This window comes from Zootermopsis nevadensis, unplaced genomic scaffold (genome assembly GCF_977971745.1).
Source record: "Zootermopsis nevadensis isolate Lab colony 2312 unplaced genomic scaffold, Znev_1.0 Znev_ptg000023l, whole genome shotgun sequence".
Lineage (NCBI taxonomy): Eukaryota > Metazoa > Arthropoda > Insecta > Blattodea > Termopsidae > Zootermopsis > Zootermopsis nevadensis.
In genome coordinates, this window is record NW_028259155.1 from 3,219,009 (window position 1) to 3,242,707 (window position 23,699).

General features: G+C 35.2%; 3 protein-coding genes across 7 annotated transcripts; 1 reads left to right on the top strand and 2 right to left on the bottom strand.

The window, feature by feature from the left end:
• The first annotated feature begins 621 nt into the window (after window positions 1-621).
• Window positions 622-8,134, top strand: LOC110833018 (transmembrane protein 53). Of its 2 annotated transcripts, none has more exons than XM_087354394.1 (5): window positions 622-1,029; window positions 2,093-2,300; window positions 2,748-3,026; window positions 3,762-3,912; window positions 4,910-8,134. In XM_087354394.1, the coding sequence occupies exons 1-5, from the start codon at window positions 836-838 to the stop codon at window positions 5,029-5,031; spliced, it is 954 nt and encodes a 317-aa protein (XP_087210520.1). In that variant the 5' UTR covers window positions 622-835; the 3' UTR covers window positions 5,032-8,134. The 2 variants fall into 2 exon arrangements, with proteins under 2 accessions (XP_087210520.1, XP_021926274.2); XM_022070582.2 differs by having other exon boundaries at window positions 625-1,029; window positions 4,907-8,134.
• On the bottom strand, window positions 1,739-13,923 carry LOC110833017 (asparagine synthetase domain-containing protein 1). Of its 2 annotated transcripts, none has more exons than XM_022070581.2 (7): window positions 13,559-13,922; window positions 12,166-12,457; window positions 10,822-11,762; window positions 10,128-10,307; window positions 9,127-9,368; window positions 8,482-8,655; window positions 1,739-2,406 (listed from the first exon to the last, which is right to left on the bottom strand). In XM_022070581.2, coding segments are annotated over exons 1-7 (2,106 nt in total). In that variant the 5' UTR covers window positions 13,835-13,922; the 3' UTR covers window positions 1,739-2,405. The 2 variants fall into 2 exon arrangements, 1 of the variants encoding a protein (XP_021926273.2); XR_002544119.2 differs by lacking the exon at window positions 1,739-2,406 and adding an exon at window positions 8,750-8,943 and having other exon boundaries at window positions 8,420-8,655; window positions 13,559-13,923.
• A 931-nt stretch (window positions 13,924-14,854) lies between these two features.
• Window positions 14,855-23,699, bottom strand: Rbsn-5 (Rabenosyn-5). 3 transcript variants are annotated; one of them, XR_002544120.2, is made up of 13 exons: window positions 23,376-23,580; window positions 23,021-23,198; window positions 22,431-22,574; window positions 21,526-21,666; window positions 21,238-21,399; window positions 19,882-20,096; window positions 19,277-19,416; window positions 17,938-18,024; window positions 16,947-17,120; window positions 16,390-16,537; window positions 16,158-16,264; window positions 15,964-16,072; window positions 14,855-15,232 (listed from the first exon to the last, which is right to left on the bottom strand). XR_002544120.2 is itself a non-coding variant. In XM_022070608.2 (13 exons), the coding sequence occupies exons 2-12, from the start codon at window positions 23,154-23,156 to the stop codon at window positions 15,978-15,980; spliced, it is 1,554 nt and encodes a 517-aa protein (XP_021926300.2). In that variant the 5' UTR covers window positions 23,157-23,198; window positions 23,587-23,699; the 3' UTR covers window positions 14,855-15,232; window positions 15,964-15,977. The 3 variants fall into 3 exon arrangements, 2 of the variants coding, with proteins under 2 accessions (XP_021926300.2, XP_021926299.2); XM_022070608.2 differs by lacking the exon at window positions 23,376-23,580 and adding an exon at window positions 23,587-23,699 and having other exon boundaries at window positions 15,964-16,077; XM_022070607.2 differs by having other exon boundaries at window positions 15,964-16,077.

Here is a 23,699-nt window from a genome sequence, read left to right on the forward strand (position 1 = left end):
TGGAACACAACAATGCCGTGTAAACAAATATCTGTTGGCATTGTTGAAGTTGACACAACAATGCCGAGTAAACAAATAACGCTTCACAACAAAAGAAATCAAAGAATATCAAGTCAGTCGCATTATCACTGCTCCAGAAACAGCACGTCGCATTCTTAAGAATTGACTAACAGTTGTCCTAAAACATCAGGAAAGTGAAAGAAGACGTTATCAAGTATTTGAAGTACCAACTCCAACAAGGTAAACTGATACTCATACGATATATTACGATTACGAAAACTATTATGAAAACTGAATTTATGATCGATTTTAAGACGAAGATTTGCAGGGGTGGGGCTGGCGCATTTGATTCCCGGCGTCAATTTCTTTCGTAGCTTCATATAATACCAAACGCTTTGCCGTAACAAAGACGGTTAGACGTCGGATTTTCCACCCCCAAAGGCCCAGGTTCGTGACCCGGTTCATGTGGACATTGTTGAAAAGTATCGAATTTACTGAAATGAAACTTTCATATTTTACAAAGATACAAGACTTTCCTAGGTTTTCCTGTAACGGTAAATATCGCAAAGTAATTTTCTTGGAAGTTTGCACAGAATAGGCGGTGACGCGTTATTGAACACGCCCAAAATACCACGTGTATCGTCGTCACAAGGAAGTTAACATAGATATTACATTTTAAAGTTTACATAAACTTATTGTACAGCCAAAATTTTTGTGTGCTAACTAACACAATGTTTTGAAATTTTCACTTCCCTTGCTAAGAATTATAAGATATTGATTTTAGAGTAGTTTTGACACCAGGCTGGCAACAGAGCATCGTTGAGTCTGTCTAAACATGGCAGACGACGATTTGGAGTATTATATTAAGTTCCCTTCTCCAACCTTAAAAGAGTCCACACCTACCAGTGAAACGGAGGAGTTTGTGTTTGTTTATGATGAAGATAACTTGCCCGTGATAATGCTGTTAGGATGGGCAGGTTGTCAAGACAAATACCTTTCCAAATACAGTGTTATATACGAAGAAAGAGGGTACGGAAATTGTTGTTGTCCTGTGTCCTACTGACGTGTTTAAATGTTTGCAGATCTCACACGTATACTTCATTGGATAATTTTACGTAAAACGCTTTGTGATGTCAAGAGTTTCCATAGGGATTCAACTTTGCAGCTTGTTTGAAAGGGTTCACTGTCATAAGAATGCCGGCAAAAAGTTTATTGTTAAAGATCAGTCAGTTAAAACGAGGCTTTAGTTGTTGTACAAGATTAATTTATTTGCCTGCCACAGTGATCTGTAGTCTGAGGTGCACAAGGTTTTGGACCAGCATAAAAATGTGATCGCGTATCGAATTCCTCTCCAGGCACATGTGTATGTGAACTTTTTTATAAGCCTAATTTCCATTCATAAGGAGTCGAGTTCGAGCTGAACACATAAGCCTTGTAATTTCTTGTACAGACTTTCATTTTCCATGTTGGCTTTCTGGTCAAGAAGATTAAGTTTGAACCCATCTATTAAACTTTAGAAACGATTTTGAGTATTTAAATACATGCTCTTATAATTTAAACTCAGGCTGTGAACAACATAAAATTTCCCCAGATGATGTAAATTCAAAACATTAAAAAACATGTAGGGTTTATGTAAATACACATTTTAAACAGTTGTGTTTGACATGCACATTATTTATAAAGCAACAGTTTATACAGTTGGTATAAAAATAATTAAAATTGTGTATGGCAACAGAACTTTGAAAAAACCTAATTTTATTATGGTCATTATTTTACAGATGTAAAACAATGTGGTAGCCATGAAAGAAATTCAGTTTAGCTTTCAGATGACAGTGATAACTTGGATTATGAACCTTTATATGAATATACTGTTTATGATGGTGCAAAACTTATGTCTAACAAATGTATCAGAGATAGAATTTGTGCTTAATAAGTTATTTCTGAAAAGAAAATTACTACTGCTACTATGACAATCTGTAACATATTTGCATGACAAGTTTCTAAATGAGTTAATTTATTTATTACATATTACAGATGTCCCATTCAACACCTGAACTAGAAAATAATTAATAAATAATTACTTGTTGAACAGATGTATTACTGTCCGCTACACAGCACCAGTTGATTGCTTATTTTGGAGGCGAGGACGTATGCACCAACTAGGACATAGACTTGTGGAGCTTATCACTGATATGAGTTTAGAAGAACATCCTATATTCTTCCATGTCTTCTCTAATGGGGGAGCATTCCTCTACCAGCATGTCAGCCAGGCAATTCAGATGCGTAGCAAGCCATTGAAGGTATACACTACTAATTAACTCTATGGAGCAGAGTCCATTTTGAGAAGCTAATAATATTGTAGTTTTTTGTACGCCTCATCTTTCTTCTTCCATCTTGAGACACCACCTAACAAAAGAGAAGTAACAAGTCTAATATCTGGAAATCCCAGAAGCATGACATTTATATAAGATTTTATGAAATTGATTGATATATGGACAGAAGTTATTGCTTTATAAGACATATTTCCTGTTATGGGGATAAGGCTAAAACTAATTTGAACCAATTATTTAAACAGCTGTTATAGGAACTGATTTGTAAACAAATTTGAAGACCTTTGATAACCAGTTTGAATTTAACTGGGTTATTTTTTATATTTTGGACTCGGTGCAAGACATGCTTTGTCAGAAAACGTCTTGGTGATTCCACTCCTAATTTTAATACGTCTAAAAGAAAACCTTATATTACAGGTGAAAGGTGTGATATTTGACAGTGCCCCAGGCAAGAGGCGGATAATGTCTCTGTTCCGAGCACTAACAGTAATCATCGGTGGTCCCGCATACTTTAATATTCCAGCTGCTGTTCTTATTACAGCATTCCTTGCTGTCGTATGGTTGTTTGAAGTTATAGCTCGTTCACTCAAGGAGAGGAAGCCATTGCAGACGGATCCAATTGATTTAGTTGAGGAACCCTTTAATTGGCCTCAGCTGTTTCTCTACTCAACTACAGACAAACTGATTAAATATGAGGTGAGACAAATTATAATAAGCAACAAAGCATTGAATTATACAGAATATCTGTCTGTATTAAATGTTTAGTGTCATGGTACACCATTGCATCTCGGCAGCAAATACTGAATGTCGCAAGTACCGGATACTGTACGTAGAGAAATATAGTCTGGGCCATTTCTAAATCGTAGGCTTCACAAATATTGTATCCTTGCAGACGTGGGGGTTTCACTGGACCCCAAACAAATTTCAGTTAAAAGTTGTTAAATTATCCTTTTTTATCATTAGCAGTTTTGTTTAGTGATACAGAACGTCACTGGGTATCAAAACTTAACCCCACACTCCTCTCTCAGAATTCACAAAAATCTGATCTACCAGGTATTTTGGGGTAACTACTGTTGATATTATTAAAACATGTAATGATATGGGGGTATAGTTTAACATACACTTGATTTCAGTTCAAGGACAACAGCTTCTTGGTAAGATCAATTTTACAGAACCTCTGTATTATTTGGATGATAGGAATGATGAAAAATGCACAGATTCATCCATACAGTTTTTGGATTCAAACATTTGACCCCCATGTTCACAGCTTTCAAGATCACATGTGCCTTAAACTGTGAGCCACTGGGATCTGCTGACTTCATATAATTTTCTGCAATACTAGAACTGTCGATATTTAAGGCATCAGGAATGTATTTTAGAATAAAATAACTCTGCTGCCACCCACAGGACCAACTTATTTCCCTTTTACAGGATATTGAAAAATTCGCAGAGCGTCGGCGTGAAAGAGGAGTAAATGTATCGACAGTTCGGTTTGATGACTCGCCTCACGTCAAACATTTTTCTGTACATCGAGAAACTTATATAAATACAGTATGCAGCTTCCTTCACTCGTGTCTGTCAGGTATGTTGCAGCCCCTGTAATAATAACCAGGTTGTACAGTTTTTACTCAGTTATTTATTTGTTAAAGTTAACATTTCCTAAACTGAAAACTGGTGAAAGGATCTGGTCAAATTTGTTCAGCATGTTTATGTTACTGATGGTAGAAAGTTAGAATGTAGGATGCCATCAAATGGCACTATGTTCATACCAAGTTTTATGAGACTCAAATTTCAGGTTTTCCCATGGCACTATGAAGATAGCTGTCTTCTTGGTTGTTGTGCCATGTAATCTTACGGAAGTTTACCAATGTTTCAGAGGTGCTCAGTAAACTTATACCAGACTGCATGGTGCAACAACCCAGAAGATGGCCATCTTTGTTCATGAGATTGGTTCAAAAGGTTTCCAAAAGTAGATATGCTGTTAATATGCTTTATTATTTAAATGGAAATCAATTTGTTAAGAAGAGTAAGATTTGAGGTTTTCACAGCGGTGAGTCTGAAGATTTTTGTTTTCTGGGGTGTTGCGCCGTGTAATCTGGTAGATTTCCACCGTTTCAGAGGCCATACTGCCTCTGACATTCATCGCCCTGATGACGGAGGCAGTATGACCTGTGAAACGTTGGAAATCTACACAGCGCAACAACCCAGAAGACAGAAATCTTCTTACATCTAGGACCGATATGTACATCTGATAAAATTTAAGAAAAGACAACACCTCGCCCAAAATTGAAAAACAAATGGCATGAAACATCACCAAATGGAATCATATTTGAGTTTTAAGTTCGTAAATCTTTTACACCTGATGATGGTTTTATAAAAACTGAAACATGTTGTGTAAAAGATGTTCCAAAATGTAAATCGATCAATCGATATGGAACATCAATGATATTTTATTATCTTAATTATAAGAAATTTTAAATATTGTGATAAGACGGATTAAAATAAATAATTGTTAGAAATCTTCTTGTTAAGAAGAGGCTTAGGCTATAAGTTAGGAGTTTTACTGTTTGTTTCAGAAGTGGGTGACAGTTCAGTAAAAACTTCTGACCAGCCCAAGAGTGAAGCCGACCCATCTGCAACACCTTCAACATCCCTGAAACTTGCAGTGGCAGAACCTACCAAAATAGTGAAATCTGAGTGATGTAATAGTAACTAACCCATTTTTAAGTTTGGGCAGGTTTATGAAGTAATGTTTTTAACTGATTCAAGTTGAATCCCGTAAAGGGATTTCAAATATCAATACATATTGTTTTGACCTTGAAAATTTTTGATTTTATAATCATTTCTTTTCAGCCAAATTTAACCTTTTTTTGGAGCTAATTCATACATATTTAGATGAGGCTGAAAGTCTAAATCTTAGCAAAGTATTACAGAAAAGAATATGTACAACATTTATGCTACACATTGTTTATCTTCATTTATAAATGCCTTGATTCCTGTGATTTAGCAATTACATGGTGGTTCAGGTAGTTGTTTTATTGTCAAATGTTAACATATGCTGTATACTGCATATTATAATGCTTTTTTGAACATATTCAGACTTTGCATGTTAAAATCAGTCATTCCAACATAGTACAGTATTATGTAGGAAACCCTAGTCATGTCATGGAACATTAAGAAGTCAATTATAATTTGGCTATTTGTAATCTGTAGATGCTCATCTACATGTGGTAAACACGCTGTTGTAATAATAGTCATTAGTTCTAAGGTACCCCTATATCAGCTTATATAAAAGACTGCAAAGTGATTTCTGACATTTTGCTGCAAGAAATGCATGGCTGACACTTTTGAATATAGTAATTTAAAATGGCTATTTATATGCTGTTGTGTAACTTCATATATTCTATAATCAGTCTTAAGTATGAAGACTGAAATGTTGAACACATTAAAATGTAAATACTATGTTAGTTTTAACCAAAATTGAAAAATGTTTTAGTCATAAACATGTGATATAAGAAATTGCTTGCTTATATAATTAGTTTAGTTTAGTTTTTATTATTATTTACGTATTTAACTGAAACATGCTAGGGGGTATATAGATTAGTTGCAGTGTAGAAAGTGTAACTATTCACTGCTGTTTTAGTCATAAACATGTGATATATGCATTTACTTATTTAATTAGCTTATTTTATTTTTTATTATTCAGGTCACGAATATTATTTTATTATGTCTTACAACAAATCTACTGCAAAGATGAATATTGTAACGATTACACGTGATCAGTATTAAGTCCACATTTTAATGCTTCTAATGATGCATTTTAATTTTGATTATTTTTAGTATATTTATATATAATGAATATGTAATTATACATAACTAACTCCCAGGTAGCAGAACCTTCAGGTCCAACACGTAAGCCCGCCAACGGACACGATCCGGAGCCAACTCCATCTAGTTGGTAATTGTACATACACCATTGGTCAGCACATTAAAAGAGACCTATTAAACTGTTATAGGTAGTGGGTCAAAAGGTGATTGAAACATGAGCCATTCACATGCCTAAAATAATTTCAACCTTTGGAGAATCTGTAATCTGGATGGAAGGGTCATTGTTCCTGAGATCACACGAAATTTTCTCTTATTTTGTTTTATCCATAGGAATGTTTTATATACTTGTACAGTTTCTGCTCAAACTAGAATTAATTTTAAGTAGGTGTATTATGTTTCAACATTGTTTCAATGTTTTGAGTTAGCGTGGAACACCATGTTTACTCTGATATAAGATGAATCTTTTCTGTTTCAGAATCAGAAAAAAAGCAAAAGACTTTACAAGGACAAACGTTCACATCACCTGCAAAGCACTGTGATTTAAAATTAACATATTAAAGTTATTTCAATGCATCTGTTAATTGAAATGACAGATGATCACACTATAAAGCAACGTTACTTAATAGAATGGTCTGTATTAGTGGGGCTGGCTCCTACAGAGAAGGGGTGGATTTTGGTGTGAAAAGTGATGGTGGTCTTAAGTTCCAATATGAGGAATTTTAGATTGTTTCAGTGTCTTAGTAGTCTCCCCGCTTTTCGTCTATACCGCCGTAGATTAGAGCTGGTTCTGCACTGAGACATCCTCTTCCCTTGCATCTAAATATAAATTTGTGGCAATGCACTTTACTGACTCCACTGTAATGTAATGTTCTTTCCTCATAATGCAACCCAAAATGACACAAATGTTAGTTAACGTGAATATGATATGCAATTCAATAGTCCTGCCTTTTTGTGCTTCAGCTAATTCTAATAGTCTGTGTTACCCTTAACGACAATTGACTGAAATTTGTTTTAATTTTATTTTTTACAATATGTAAAATGTTACTGCTCAAAATGTGTTAACGTGTACTTAAAATATTTTGATTGAGTGGAAAAATAAATCCATCCAAACACAGCATAACCACTGGAATTTTTTTGTGTAAATATCCAAGTAGCATATCTCATTTTAAAGAACATTGAATGGATTTCTTTCTGACACTAAACTTAATTAATTTGTTTATATAAATTTAACAATGTCTTACTTATCTGTGCAGTTTAATAGCATAAAATGTGACAATGATATTCAGTGATGATTTGGCAAGGAAGTGGATGTGGCCTATTTTAAGCTACTAGCCCAACACATGCCTGGAGGGATAAAGGGCAGTTATCAAAAACATGATAGCTGGCCTGTCAGACATGAACTAACCCCGGGGATTTTCCAAGGATGAAGGAATAGTGCTCAGCACTCGACCACAAACTTTTAGTTCATTTGCTGTGTAGCTGTGGTGTGAAAATATCTAAGAGCATCAAAGCACCCATCATGAACTTGTTTAGTAAGATGAGTATTCTTAAAAAGAATACCAAAATATTTTCCCACTGATTACCCCCCCCCCCCCCCCCCCCAAATTAAATGGCTGATTGATATGAAACATTAACATATGTAATTCCATATTACCGACATTCATTTGTAAAAGAACACTTTTTTAATCATGCAGCTACTTAAAACTTGGGTTGCAGAAGATAAAACCTCCCCCCTTCAAAATGGCAGTTTATTTTTAAATAGATTTTTAGGGAAATTAAAATAATAAATAGCTTTTAAAATGTACTGCATAACTTTGATTTTGTATATAAACTGAACTGTATAAATCGCTTAATACTAGATCAAAGATTAAAATGACGAGGTGCTTTTATGCCTGTAAATGAGATTATTAGTAAGTGACATGTAAACTCATTGTTAAGTTGCATCACAAGTAATAAAGTTTAAACTCAAGCATTAATTCTGTTCAGTTATTCTGCTTAGTACAAGACTGAAGAAGATTTAAAATGACGAGTGGAAAATTCAAACTGACCATTCAAGTCAAAATGTATGACAATTTTTAGCTAGATGATCTATTCCGAAAGTGCAAAATCTGATTCCTTGTCACTTCCATTCCTTAAACTTAAAGGAAATGAATCTTTTAGTATATTATTCCTCCAGATTTGTTTACTTTTAACCTTTAAGATGTAGGAACTTAAAATTCCTCAAGTAACCTCATGGCAGCATTAAATTGGCATTTACATACTTCAAAATGAAAAGCCAAGTATATTTTTTAAAATGTCACAATATTTCTGTCTGATTACATACTATAATCGACTGGACACATCATTAGCTCTCTCTTTACTGTTGGCAATTCGGGACCCAAACTGGAATGCTCGTTTCGGTAGCCCTGCAGCATAGTGAAGACCGAGCTGCCACGCAACTAATCTCAGAAGCAGTTTATCTCCGACACCTGGTGGAAATTCTGGCTTTGGACAGCATCTGAAACAAGCAAAAATAAAATTTAATATACTAGTATCTGTTGATAAAATGTGTACCCACATGCGTCAGATACTCAAACTCAATTTCTCTTCACCTGGGAAAGGACCCTGGTACCCATTGGATAGGAGGCTGGGTGAGCCCCAGAGCCAGACTGGACTCAGAAGCCAGAGGAAAATTCATCTGCCCCTGTTGGGGATCGAACTCCGGTCATCCAGTCCGTAGCCAGTCAGTATATTGACTGAGCTACCCCGGCTCCTCACGTTATTATCTGTCACAATCCTTGAAATACTGTTGCGTCAAACGCAAAGAGAAATGATTACACACATGAATAAATACGATGCAATATAGAAAAAAGCACAGAAGCATCAACTTCCTTCTATCCTTGTTTTCATGCCATGGAGTCAATGTATTCTGATCACATTAACGAAAGTATTAACTTATGAATAGGAAACAACTTCAGAAGTGAAATACCTTTGCCATGGCTGCAAGGAACTGACATAGGAAACCACAGATTCATCCAGGTAAGGCAGCCTACCCTGGCAACCATGGTCGGAGACAATTCGATCATCTCGTCCTAGATTCCTTGTTGATATCCTATCAAGATCCAGCTGAAGCTCATTCCTTAAGCCATGCCACCCTTTGAGGTTAAGAGCTGTCCTGTGTCTTTTATACCCTCCAAACAATTCATCAGCTCCCATCCCGAGAAGAAGTACCTTTCGAGTAACATTACAAATGTGTAGCATTATACCACTCACATGAAAATTTTCCTTAATGAGCAGGAAGAAAAAAAATCATTACATGGTAGTAGCACTCATCTAATTTAATTAACTTCTAACATGTCTATTAACTAATGGAATTAATAACAAAAGCCATCTATTACTGACAGCGCCGTAACACATTCATGGTTAAAGTACGTCTGTTATGAGGATTTTCATAAAGGTAATTTAGAGTAATAACTGGGTTGCTGTAATGTGTAGTCCGGTAGAAGTTTACGCGATGTTTCAAAGGTCCTTGCTGCCTCCGTCTTCTAAGCGATGAGTAATAACTGTTTACTTTCAAATCCTTTCTGATTCACCACACATACAATCATCCTGCTATATGTTAATAACCCAGGCATTTGAAAAAGCATCATTAAATACACCACCAAATATTGTTTGCTGACAAAGACTGACTATAAGACCAATGTTGTTACAGAACTCCTGTATACTACGTGATTTACGAGACAAAATATCAAAATGATCACTACGAAACTGTGTACCGTACAGTCGCAAGACAATACGAATTAACAGATCTTACTTTCATTTTAGTATACTAAAATTTTTTTAAAATTGAATTATATAATAATAAACTACTATATGAATCTAAAAAGTTTAATGGGGAACAAAAAAAATTTGTAAAGCAATGATTTTGTTACAATGTCATCTATTGTATACACATTTCTCTATATTACAGAAATGGCATTTGATATTTACCCTTGCAGGTGAGCTGTAATGCGTTTCTGCACCGTTTTGTTGCACGAGGCAGCCTTTACCACGACTTGCAAACCAGAGAGCACAACCCAGACTTTCATCGAGTACTGTGTTTAGCGGATATATCAAATCTGAAATGATTCTGTCACGTTCTCTGATTAATTCTTCTTGAGTTACATCTATCTGGAAAAAAGTGCAATATGTAAATTATTTCAATGTATTCAGCAAGCAAGGAATCATAATCTGATACCCCTGTAAACATAACAGAGACAGATTAAGGAAATTTTTCTCATAAAACAGATTTAAAAGTTTTATGATCTCTCATCAATTATTAACACTTCTACTGCAAAAGCCGAACATCAGAAACCATTCCCTCTACTAGAGACCAAAAGAAGCCTGAAATTTTATACATACTGCAGTGAAATCTTACAGACAGTAAAATACTTTATGATACAGTTTACAACGATAAGAGGATTTCAAGATACATATCATACTGTACTATTTTTGCATTTAAATGTCTACACATGAACATGTGACTATGTTTTTTCCTGTAACATCACATCATATTACAACAAATCACTTTATCTTCTTTATTAATACTGAAATACTCAGAAGCTTTGAGCAGTGCAATGACTGAACGTAAAGTCGCTACATGCGAAGATAATTGCGTAATAAGATTTTTAAAAATGTTATTTACCTGCACAAAATTCCACTGCCTGTTCGGATACAGTCTTTTCAAGTCATCCAACGCTCTCTTGCCCGTAATTCGATCTGGAACTAAATATGAACTCTTTTTTCTTTCTGTCGAGTCCAAGTGATTTTTCTCTCTTGCTTGCTTTCTATTTGGCTTCCCATTCTTTCTTTCCCTTTCAAATGCAACATTTAATAAGTCTATTGGTTCACCAAGGGGAACAAATTCATCAGCAAGTCCTGCTAATATTGTTGAATCCAAACCACCAGAGAATAAAATGCCAATTTTTGAATGATTACACAATTTAGGATTTCCACCGGTCCACATTTCTTCACAAGATCTTGCAGATGTTGAATGGGGACATTCTTTTACATCCGCATGTTCTAAACTTGTACTACAATTATGGCACACAATTAATGTATTTTCTGAACACGAACCAATACTACTGTCTTCACTTTTTGTGCGTGAAGTTCCTGACAGCTGCGCTCCATACAAGGCACTTTTTGTAGAGCACTGGAGAAAGTGTTGCTGATATTCTAAACCTGAGCATTTACAAAAATTCTTACTCATATGAGTCTCTATGCGCAAGTGTCTAGCACATTCTAAACATTCCTTACAAATTCCTGGATGTGTCTGAACTCTTACTCGTACAGAACTTCTCAAAAGAGAGATTAATTTTTTAACAGAATTCTTAATATCGGAACTTGACTGTAATTTTTCAATAAAATCTCTAATCTCATGAACACCTGTAAGAACTTTAGTATTATACTGATTCAGCAGATGTTCTGAATCAAACAGTTCCTCTTTACTGCGTCTTCCTAATGCTGTTATTGGTGACTGTATGGTTTCTGATGAAACTTCAACTTTTAACACGGAGTCTTGGTCAATATTCTGAAGCATTTCTGCAGCTATGTCTGACCATGGGTAAAGAGTAATTTTCTCTAGATCTGTAATAATAATAACAACAGCAATAATAATAAACCATGTTATTACGATTAGTTGTATTATATTTCCCTTTGTAATATTAGCACAATTTCCAAACTAAAATTATACCTAGTACTTCACTGGAAACTTTACAACAGTACTTTGGTATAATTCATAAATTATCAACAGGTGATTGGAAGAATTTAAGAAGTCCTACGAAATGGACTTTTAAGGCTCATTTTCCATGAGAAGAGGAAGGTGACTTTTATTTCTAGTTACCTTGGGTACACTATTTCAGGTGTTTCTTCATTCAGGAAATAAAACTAAAGGTACACAGTTATAACAACTAATAATTATGTAATTTACAGTAATGAGTTCAAAACTATAATATCTAGCTATATAGAGTAAAATAACAGATGAACTCACCAGAATTCATATTAATCCTAAAGATGCCAATGGCTGGTACCTCCTTGAAATTCAAGACATTTCGTTTTCCTACAGATGTCAGCACAAGTCCTCCTTCACAGTCACTGCTCCATAGCAAACTGTGTCTTCCAAGTCTATCTCGACCAAAGTACAAATGATGATTCTGTACATCCAGATAAATAAAAGCATATGGCCCTTGAATGCTTGATAGAATTGCTAGAATTTCAATTCCATTTATTTTGGTAAAAGTCTGACTTATCTTCTTTGTGTCTGATGAGGTTTCCTGGTTTACCTTAAGCATAAACAAAAATAAAAGCATGAGGAACTTAATGTAGAACTTGTGATAGGAAACCAAAATTGTATCATCATAACAATCTTAATTTAATCAAGTAGCTTGTGAGAATGACAAAATTAGACTCAGGTAAAAAAATGCCTTATTTAAATTAATGTTGGTACAGATTTAGCTGTATAACTCAAAATGCACCAGCTGAATTAATTTTCAAAAACCTCTCATAAAAACATTGCTGGATGCATTGCCTGGGGTGCAGAGTAAGAAGGAAGGTGCCCACTTGGTTCTTACAGAAACATTTTGTGGTTAACATGTCTTTATACGGAAACACAGGAAGGCATGTGTGAAAAACTGCCTGGCACAATCCATCAGACATCATGGTCTCTAAGGTATGACTCATTCAGGAGAACAAATCGGAAATTTTCAAGCCATCAAATAAATAGAGAGAAGTCATAACTCCCAATGGTTCACCTAGTGACCTCCTATGGCAGATGGCCCTGTATAGTTACAGTCCTGAACAAATTCTATAATTCCAGACTACACAGAGCAACAACCCAGAAGACAGCCATCTTCTGCCTGTACAAAAGTCATAACTCAGAACTATTGTATATACATATATAAACTTTAAACCAACATATTCCCTGATAAAAGCTACAGTTGGACACAAAATTTTGGTTTTTTACTTTTAAATGGCGATATTTACATATCTGTGATAAAAATGGCCTAATGTGTGCTAACAATTGCCTAGTTTCATTAAACATCTAGGGGTCTAGTGGTTTAGTCACAATAAGATGTTAAAACTTTAGGAAAACTTTTATGTCATGTGTATCTACTTAAAAAAATAAAAATTGGGATGATGTGGGTGACAGCATTATAGATTTAAGACAGAATGACCCATGTGTGAAGCACTGTGTGCAAAACATGTTATTGTTCATAACATGTGCATCTTTCTTCTATAAGTTTTAATTGTTACGAAGTAAAACTAAGTATGAGAGCAAGAAATGGCATCTACAACTTTCAAACGTGTAATCATTATATTCCTGTCTGTATGGCTACAGTCACTACATGATACATTACATTTTCTACACACATTCGTTTTCTTACCATTAAACCGCTGAAGACGTCCCCGTTCCACAATAGGGTATTGTATTTATCGTCTACTGAAGGCTGCAAGGTTAGTTCAGACCCTTGCATCCAAAGGACACAGCCAGCAAAGTTGGCAGTCCATTTACTACCAATATTAACTTTATATTCTGAAAAACCATCTGGACCTCTGTGTTTCAAGTATTCCATAAACGTGTGCAAGACTGGGTCTTCACGAGAACTTCCACAGCTTGCATCCGATTTATTACACTTCAAACTACAATAAATACCACACATTACACAAATCACCGACAGAATACACAAATCACAGACTTTTTTCCCACTCACAACTTACGCTTTAACGAACCACATGTCATATCCGGTTTCCTTCGAAACAAAGTATGGGACCGCACGGCTGATACCAACATAACTCAATACGAGGGAATTATTCTTTGAAAGGGACCATGAATTATGTTATAAACAGTATAAGGACACTTTACAAATAACAATTTCAGCTATGTAACGTTCAGCATACAGCAATTCTTTTGCTACTACTACATTAAATTCGCGTAGAAAACATTCCACATTCTTTTACATTTCCCAGTTGGACAAAACTATATCCTTGTATTTTACGCAGTGCAAAACTAGACGCTTGCACTCAATATGCTCTTTGGCGAGAAAACTGATACAATCCTACATACTCTAAAGCTGTTTTTGTAGATCAAAGTTTGTTAATTTATAATCTACGTATTCGGATGTAATGTATCATATTTATAGAAGAACTTTAGAAAGACGTGGGCAATTACTTTTCAGTACGGTAGTTCTGCAGTTTAGTACGGGTTAAAGTTTATCATTTGGGTTATACTGGTTAATCATTTGAGTTTTAGTTCAGTACTTGAATTTATATAACGTTATGTTAGTACTTCGGTTTAGATTTTAGTATAACACCACCTTTATTAGATTCTGATCAGAACCAAAATGGAAACAGCCTGTATAACTCCCTAAAATAAAAAAAATCCATCAACCTGTTCTCATGTTATGTACACACAACCAATAATTTTAATAGGCACTCTGTAAGGATGCAATTTAAACTCAAGTGTTTTTCTCAAAGTCAGACAAATGTGAAACAAGCTATTACGTGAACCTCCCAAAATTTATTTCACGCTCAAAAGATGAAGATGTTCATCCAAATATCCAACTACGTAAATAACTTTCAGGGTTGTTTTTTACACTTTGTACCAACACAAATCACAACAAAAGCCATTAGATGTATCTTGTACTGTAATGGGTAGGTGTATTCTCAAAAATTAAGACAACTGTCTTTCTTATGCAGTTTAATTATTCTCTTTGCCATGCTGCTAAATCAACGTGCAAATTTCAAGTACATTAATAAGAAATGTTACAGACATGGAAAAAATGCACAAAATATGCAATAAAATTATTAGTGACATTTCATATTTTAAATATGTCACTTCATATATAATAAATAATATATATTTGCAATATAAAAACAAATAAATCACTCCATATAATAAATGCAGACAATACAAATATCATTTAACAAACCTTCATTCATCCTTAAATAAATTTCATGTCTTCATGACTAATCTTTTTCAATATGACCATTAACAATGGTATACTTCAGTGTCCAAATTATAACTGTAGGCCAAAACACTGTCTCTCTGTGTGTGTTTCCTACGTCAAAAGAAAGAAGAATACAATGTTATTGAATGTAAAACAGTCCTTGAATTTGCCCTTTAATCACTTACATAATTTGCTTCATTTGTTTATGCCAAGGCTTTTTTTGGGTGCCCACGTTGTTATTGAAAGAGGTTATACTGAATAATGAAGGCCGTTCAACCATGAGCATTATAAAATCAAAGCACAGATCTCGACTTACTAATGCCCATCTCGACGACTGTTTGCGAGCAGCATCATCCTACACTCCCAAATTTGAAAAACTGGCCGATGAAATGCAGTGCCAAACATCACACTAACTTTAGTAATAATAATTGTACTTATAAAACTACATATTTTTGATTGCATGGTTTCTTGTATCATTAAACGTCGTGTTGTTTTGCGTATTATGTGGTGTCCATATCTTATTTGTCCAGAGAAAGAAAATTTGGCTTTGTTAATTTGTTGGTGCCCGCCACGATCTCATAAACTCTCAAATGTGCCCGTAGGCACAGAAAGGTCGGGGACCACTGGTTTATGTCCTGAAGTTAAATATCTGGCTGGCAGATAAGAATGTACAAAAGGCATCAAAATGGAACATTTAAAGATGGCTCTGGATATTGCACTGAGTAGTTTGGTCGATATTGACAAATGTTTCATCATCCCGATAATGGAGGTCATATGCTCCTCTGAAATGGTGGTCAGTGACTTTGTACGTGGACAAATGAGTGCGAAAAATATTTACTCACATGATGCTTGTCACTTAAGGCTCGTCACATACTTGCTGCTGTCTCCAGTACTCTTCCTTCAACTCTTTAAGGTTCTGCTCTAATGTTGCGACTTCATCATATTTATGAGCTGCTCTGAAATTCAGCATCATCAGTTTCAACACGTACATACCTCTGTCTACCGAGATACCTGAAATATTATGGTTCCTTCTTACCTCGCTTGCTTTATGTAGTTGCGAATAATATTCATCTGCTGGATCATCGGATCCTCCGAATCAAACATCTGGGCAGCTTCTGGGCCCCAGCCTGTATCAGACATAACCTGCAAAAACAAATAATATCGTTAACTATAATCCAGAATCTTTAAATTTAGTTTGTAAGTTTTGAATGGACGTGTTTTTGCGTGGAACACCATATCGACCGATTCCTCTTGTGAAGTGGAATTACCTGATCTGCGGACTTATGCTGACCAGGCGAGGAGCTACGATGAATATCTTTGCGTTGGGGAGAATCTCTCTTCCGTTGCATCTCTGCCTGATGTGCTTCTAGGGCTGCCAACTGTTTCTCTTGCTGAATACGTGCAGAAACCTCTTGTCTGTTAACAGATGATAAAGATAGGTTCATTCAACTGTTTTTATAGTACTTTATTTCGTTACACCTGATGATTACACGAGATTGTTTAAGAACAGATTTGTTGGATGTGGAGTTTCTTGTTAGTGGTCAAGTTCAATTTAATCTGTAAGGGGTTATGATAGGGACTTTCAATATTCAAATATCAGTTTTACAAGTAAAAATAAGCAATTCACTTGTTTACCATATGGGTGGAAGATATTTTCAAATCTTGCATATGTGCAAGAAAGAAACTGAAAATGATTCAGTGAAAATTTTAATTTACTACAATATTAGAAATTAAGTCAGAATTATATTTATGTCAAAGGCAGAGTTACAAAATTCTGGTCTTTACAAATTCCTATAAATGACAATTTTAATAAAGTGGACTTCACCTTCTTTGATTCTGGAGAGCTTTTAACTGAGCCTCAGTTGGTAATGTTGGAAGTGCTACCAATTGTTCCCTGAGGTAGCTTGTGGCTGCAGTCCTAATCATATGTTGCAACTGAAGACTTTTCCCGCGGGGTGGGTTCTCAACATCCTTAGTCCCTAGGATGGCTATCTTGTTGCTACCAATATATAATAAATAATTATATGTACAAACTGGACAGGACAAAAAAGGAACATTTAACGTCAGAAATAATGTGCCCGAAAGCCACATATATTTTAAACTAGTCAAGAATATTTCATGTAATCAGTATTATGTAAACAGAAATGTGAAATCTGTCCCATTTGAAAAATCATTTCAGAAAGACAACATAAAACATTAGTGCGACAGTTTCGCTGTTTTAACAGAACTGAAATCAATAATACTAACAATGGCATTAGGAACATGTCTAAAGGCCTTTACTTCCTTTCAATATCGTTAACTACTTACGTTTCGATTATCACTTAAAATGGTCGCTACACGAATAATTTGCCAGGCTGCAAATTAAAAAGGAAGTGTTTGCAGACACATGTGTATATGAACGTTATATATATTGTTCTGCCATGTAGAACACTCCCCCACAGTTTACATAAATCTTTCAGATATACCTAGCATAGTTTGAGATACTGCGAGTGTCATTAAACCCACATTTAAATAAATAAATATCACAAGAATAATTTCTACAGAAGACTGCATGGAAACCATTACAATACAAAAATATTTGCAACAATAGAAAACCGAAGAACTCGGAACACTATTCAAATGTAGAAAAGATGTAACAACAAACAATTGAGGAAATTACATAAAGTTCACATTTATATACTGTTAGTCTAAATCAATCAGAAGGGATATGTAACCCAGGAGAAGAAATGTGTATAAAATTTTTGTTAGCAAAGACCTAAAGATTGATCGCAGAATAAAATTTAAAATATAAACATTGATCTTGGGAAGTGACTCACCTCAATGAGTCGATGCTTTCTGCAAGTTTAAGCAGTTTTACACGTACTACTTGAGCGTTCATAAGGTTGTAAGTTGATTCACCACAGCTGCAAAGGTTCATAATTACAAGTATGTTGAAAATAGTTGGTGTTTCATGATTAACAATGGTGATAAAAGAATTCATATTAGCATGCAAAATCATCAACATTTAAAACATCTATCCCCCAATATTGTCAGGGTGATCAAGTCAAAAAGAATGAGATTGGCGGGGCATGTAGCGCGCATGGATGGGACAAGAGGTGTGCACCGGGTATTGGTTGGGAAGCCTGAGGGGAAAAGACCACTGGGAAGACCTAGACATAGATGGGAGGATAATCTGAGGCGGGATCTGTGGGAGATAGGAGTTGAAGGAGACTGGATTTCGTTGGCCCAGGACAGGGTCCGGTGGAGGGCTTTGGTTAATTCGGTGATGAACCTTCGGGTTCGGTAAGCCATCTAGTTAGTTAGTTAGTTATCACTTGTGAAGATGTTCAATAAAGGACAATGAATAACAATGCAGTAAGGATTCAATGCTTACTGCCAAATTTTAAATAAATGGTACAAAATATAACAAAATTGGTTGAAAAACTTTATGGGGCACAAATGCTTCCCTTCCACAGTGACAATTCAGAGATTTTTTTTCTGTATTTGGTCACAAGACCACGAGATTTAGCCTTATTATGAAATAACATCTGTGGGAGATGCATATATATTTTTTAACCCACACAAACGTAAATGTTGGATTCAAATTAAAGAAAACAAAATTACTTTTATTCACAAGGCATGGAAAAGTGATTTCAGCACGTAACACAAATCACCGACCGACCCAACTGTATGGAAATACAGTTTATATTGTATGAGTGCTTGTTCAAAAGCAGCTGTCACATAAATCCAGATTAAACATGACATGACAAACTTCACTGGATTCTGCAACCTGTGTCTAAAACATATTTTAATTTGGTAATGTTAAAATATTTATCTTTAACCATACAACAAAACATAACAAAAACATAATAAACTTTAAATTTAATATATGCTCACTCAGACCAAAGTAACAGAAAAAATACCCCATGGTGTACAATGGGGGAATGGATGTAATGGCAGAACACTTAAGGTGAGCTGTCAGCTTCGTGGTCCAAATGCTTTACTCGAACGTAAACAATCGAGAGAACAGATGACGCAGGAGCTGGTTTGGATGTACAGATGAGAGAAAAATCCTTATCCTAAAGGGACTTGAACACGAATCATCCAACCTTAGCCAGTCACTATAATGACTAAGCTATTACGGCTCACTTCGGAAGATTTAACAAGTACACATACTTGAGAGACTGGCACATATTGTTGTACATAACAGCCAATTGATCTGCCTCCATCTGATAGGACCTTAACCTCTCATAGAACTGGCTAATTATTGGTTTCAATGTCCGACTCTCCTTCAGTTTTTCGTGGGTGTCCAGAAGCTGCCAAAGTAACAAATAAAACAAATTACTTTCCCTGCTTCAATATTAAAATGCAAAAAATATATACGTAATGGTCGTAATATGAACATGACGCAAAACAACACCATCTCTCATGAAAATATTACGTTTCTTCCTTTCATGCCTTCATGCTTGCTTATACACACTTTCAAGTAAAAGAAGTCTACAGTAAGATTACGAGCCTACAGATTTTCTTCCCCTTCATCAAAAACAAGAAAGAAAATGTTTTTATTTTTTACCTTACTGTGCTGCCATCACAGTCTTTCAAGTATATAGAACTAATGGGGCCTTATCGTACGTTACTACAAATTTATGAACTGAAAGTACGTGCTAATAGTGAAAAAAAAATGTAAACTATAAGTTTTATTACGCATGTTCCAATTACTTGAATATTCAGAAAGTAAGACACTTGCTAAATTGTTTCGGTAATCAACACGGCATCAGTACCTGCTTGCAATGAATACACAGTCTGAAGTGTTGTTCTCCTGTAATTGTATCAACTAGTGACAACACTGAGTTCAGGCTCGTACTCGAGTTACTTCTACGTAAAAGTCCCAAATTGGGAGTGGGTAAACTGACAGCACCAGGTGAAAAGCTTGCAGCGATGGATATTCTAGTACTTCCGCTCTCCTGATGTCCAAATGCAGGGTTTGTCATTTTCTCTACAACAGAGTAACAATACTGGAAAGAATGTTATAAAAATAGACACTCTTTTATCAACAAACCACATGGGGAAAATAATATTTCCAAAAATGTCACATAAATTCATTCACTCATATCCTGGGAATGGCTTCCAACCACTGGTCCCCAAAATTTGCCTTACTGTGATCATATAAATACAATACATTCAGAGTTATAAATGGAAACTAAATAACTAAATTTAAATACTCAATTTATTACTTTCATTACAATATCTACAAAGCAAGTTTTTATTCAACGAGAGGGAACATTTTATTTCAGAAACTCTAAGATCCAGTAGTGAGAAAATGATGTTATTTATTTTACCACGCACTGCACAAGACCCAGTCATCAGAACAAATATTTTTGTTGTAAGAACCACTTCAAAGTGATGACATGAAATAAATGGCATGCAATGGTAGCAGACATTCCTGCTTCGACAATCAGTAATTCTTCAATTTTTTATTTTTGAGTTTCTTACGATTCTGACTGTGAACAGTGATTATTTCCTTAAATAGCATCAACCACTTGATTTTTGTAATGTCAAAGTGTTTTTTTATGGTACGGACTGAATTCTTACATATTATTCAGACGAGCTTCAGCTTCAAATGTTTAAAGATAAAATTATTCCTATGCCGTCAAGTATACAAGAAGCACCATGCATTCTCAAAACTCAGAAAATCTCCAGGATAGAAAGTCTACAGTATCTTACGGACACAAGACTCAGACAGATTCGGAGCACAGCGGCAAAGAGAAAAATTACCTGACATTCAGTTTGTGGTAAGTCACTTTACTGAGCCATTTTGTAACGACACTGAGAATGTAACTTTCCATGTCTTAATCATATCTCCACAGTAAATGAAATAACAACCCACGCAAATAAAAAACTGTAAATACAGTTACCGACATAAAAATTCAAATTGAACCAAGACTTTTATGATAAACGTCCACAATTGTTTAAAAACACATTTAATAATAAAATAAAGTGGGCCCTATATTTAGAGACAAATCTGAGTATCTGAATGTCTTACTTAATAGGTCAAAACAAGCTGCAAATTGTTAAGAAGTAAATTCCTTAAAATAATTTTGTATTTTAACATATCAATGGAAAAAACAAAAACATACTGGCGAGTGATAGCGGAAGGAACTGCGTACAGTCATGGCACATGATTGCGCCACAAAGCCGACAGTGATGTTTCCGACGAGCAACGTGAAAGTGTTTGGCACATGTTGGACACAGTTTAACATCTCTGTCATCAATCCAGGGCACAACTGCTTGCTCGTAGGCTGCCAAAAGCAGAAACAAAATGTTAGAAACTTCTTTCCTATGAGGATAATGGACAAGGTTCTCTTTATTTTCATGCAAGCCACTTAAATAAATTTGCATAAAACAAATGAAAGCTTGTTACATACCTTTTCTTTTAACAGGATCTGTTGGTAAATCCACAAGTAGCTTATCAAGTCTTATCAAAAGTTTGTTGGTCTCTGCAGCATAGCGCTCCATACGACTGTTCCTAAGAGCTCGGAATGATGAAGTATAATTTCGAGTTGCTCCTACAAACAGGAAATCTATTATGATTGCTTTCTTTTTGCTATAAATACAGTAACCAAAGACATGGATAAGAGACCCTCTTGAGAAGCTACTAGTAAACGACCCAGTCAAGAAATATCCTGATGATGCTCTTCTTCTATGTTTTGGGGCCATACTGTCTCTATTTTCAGGGCTGAAGCATTTCCTGTCCACAGAGTTCCACTATGTGAGATTTGAGGTTTACATGGCAATGAGGATGATAATTTTGTTCCACATTTTGACACGTACACTCACCGGTAGATGCCAATATTCCGGAGAAAAATACTGCCTCCATCTTCATGGCTGAAGCCCTGAGGTTTTCAAGCCAGTGAAAATGTCAAACCTCACAAGAACCAAAATATTCATTACTATATTCATAACAGCCCAATACTGGACCCTATCCTGATACAAGGCAAAACACATTTGAATCTTCTTATGCGAAACAGTTCACTTAGAGTGGCTTTAAACTGGACCAGTAACAGATTTATGACTTATTTAACTTTGTTCTGTTGCAAACTGGGAAGAATTAACATTCTGATGAATGAAATACTCTTCACGTTTATCAGAACTGCTCTAACTGCATATTCAAACACGAAAAATTAAGAATTATAAACTTGATGGAAGCGGGATTTTGCCAGTACGACTAGCTATAAAATACTGGCACTCTTTGTCCTTGTCTTCATTTTGGTTTATTTTCGTTATTTCATCTGCCATCTGACAGGCAATACTCTGCTACTATCATTCTTACCAATTTCTTGAGGTTCAAAATTCATAGGATTGTAAGATGACATAAGGTGACTAGCAGATGAAGCTCTGGCCTGTTCCTCACATTCAGTAGAGAAAATTTCTTCATCTAACTTCAAAATCTTTTTCTTTGCTTTACCCAACAGATCTACAAAGAAAATTTAACAGAATAAGATAATGAAGAATGTAATCCACAGATGGTAACAAATTCTTCACCTTTTATGCAACCAAAATTCTCATTACCATATTCATAAGCCCTGCCTCAGGTCCCCACCCTAAACCAACTGAATCCAATCCACATTCTCCAACCTTATTTCCTAAAGGTTCATTTTAATATTACCTTCCACTTGTGCCTACATCTTCCAAGTGATTTCCTTTCTTCAGGGCTTCCAAATAAATTTTAGTAAACAATCCTCATCTTCCCCATGTACACCATCTGCTCCATTCATCTGATCTTTCTTGATTTACTAATCATAATAATATTTCTTTTATGTGATAATATCAGTCTCGCAGATTCCTCTCCATGACTCAGAATTATCTAAAAGTAACAGCTGTAACTGTGTTAAAGCTACTGTTAAGTTGTAAACATTGTACCTTTAAGTGATTTAAGTACATCCTGGTCTTCTGTGTGTTCTTGGAAATGTGCATGAAGTTGGACAGCAGTACCAAGATCAACTTTACAAATTGGACAGAGGAAGCCCTCAAGAATTTCCCCACCCCCTTCTGCCATACTTGTTGCATGCAATACAGGCGTCGGAAATTATAAATGAATCTGAAACCAGAATAAAAGCATTTTACACATCAGTTGTGGGACACCCTAAAACAAGGCAAAATCCTTTGGGAACAACTGAAAACAAATACATTAAATTTCTCAACAGAGGTCAAATTGTAAATAATAATAAAAAAGATAACAGCCCGAACGTTTAAAACGCCCCTTTAACATAGTTACCTTTCAACATGGCAAACTTTGAGGTTAGTTCTCATTAAACGTGAACAAATTACGTTACATACTGTATTTTTTTACTTTTTATACCATATGAAATGAATGATTACGCCATTATTTTACTGTTAATAAACGTAAACCACAAATTTAAATCAATGCCACGGACAGACACAAACAAGCAAAATTACCGCAAAACAATATACAAAATTACACGCACCCGAATCACCTACCAACATGACACATTTTCAACATCCACAGATAATGTGTGGACCACGGATGTCTTAAATCTCCGAGATTGTACGTATGACAATTCTAGACAGCATCAATGAA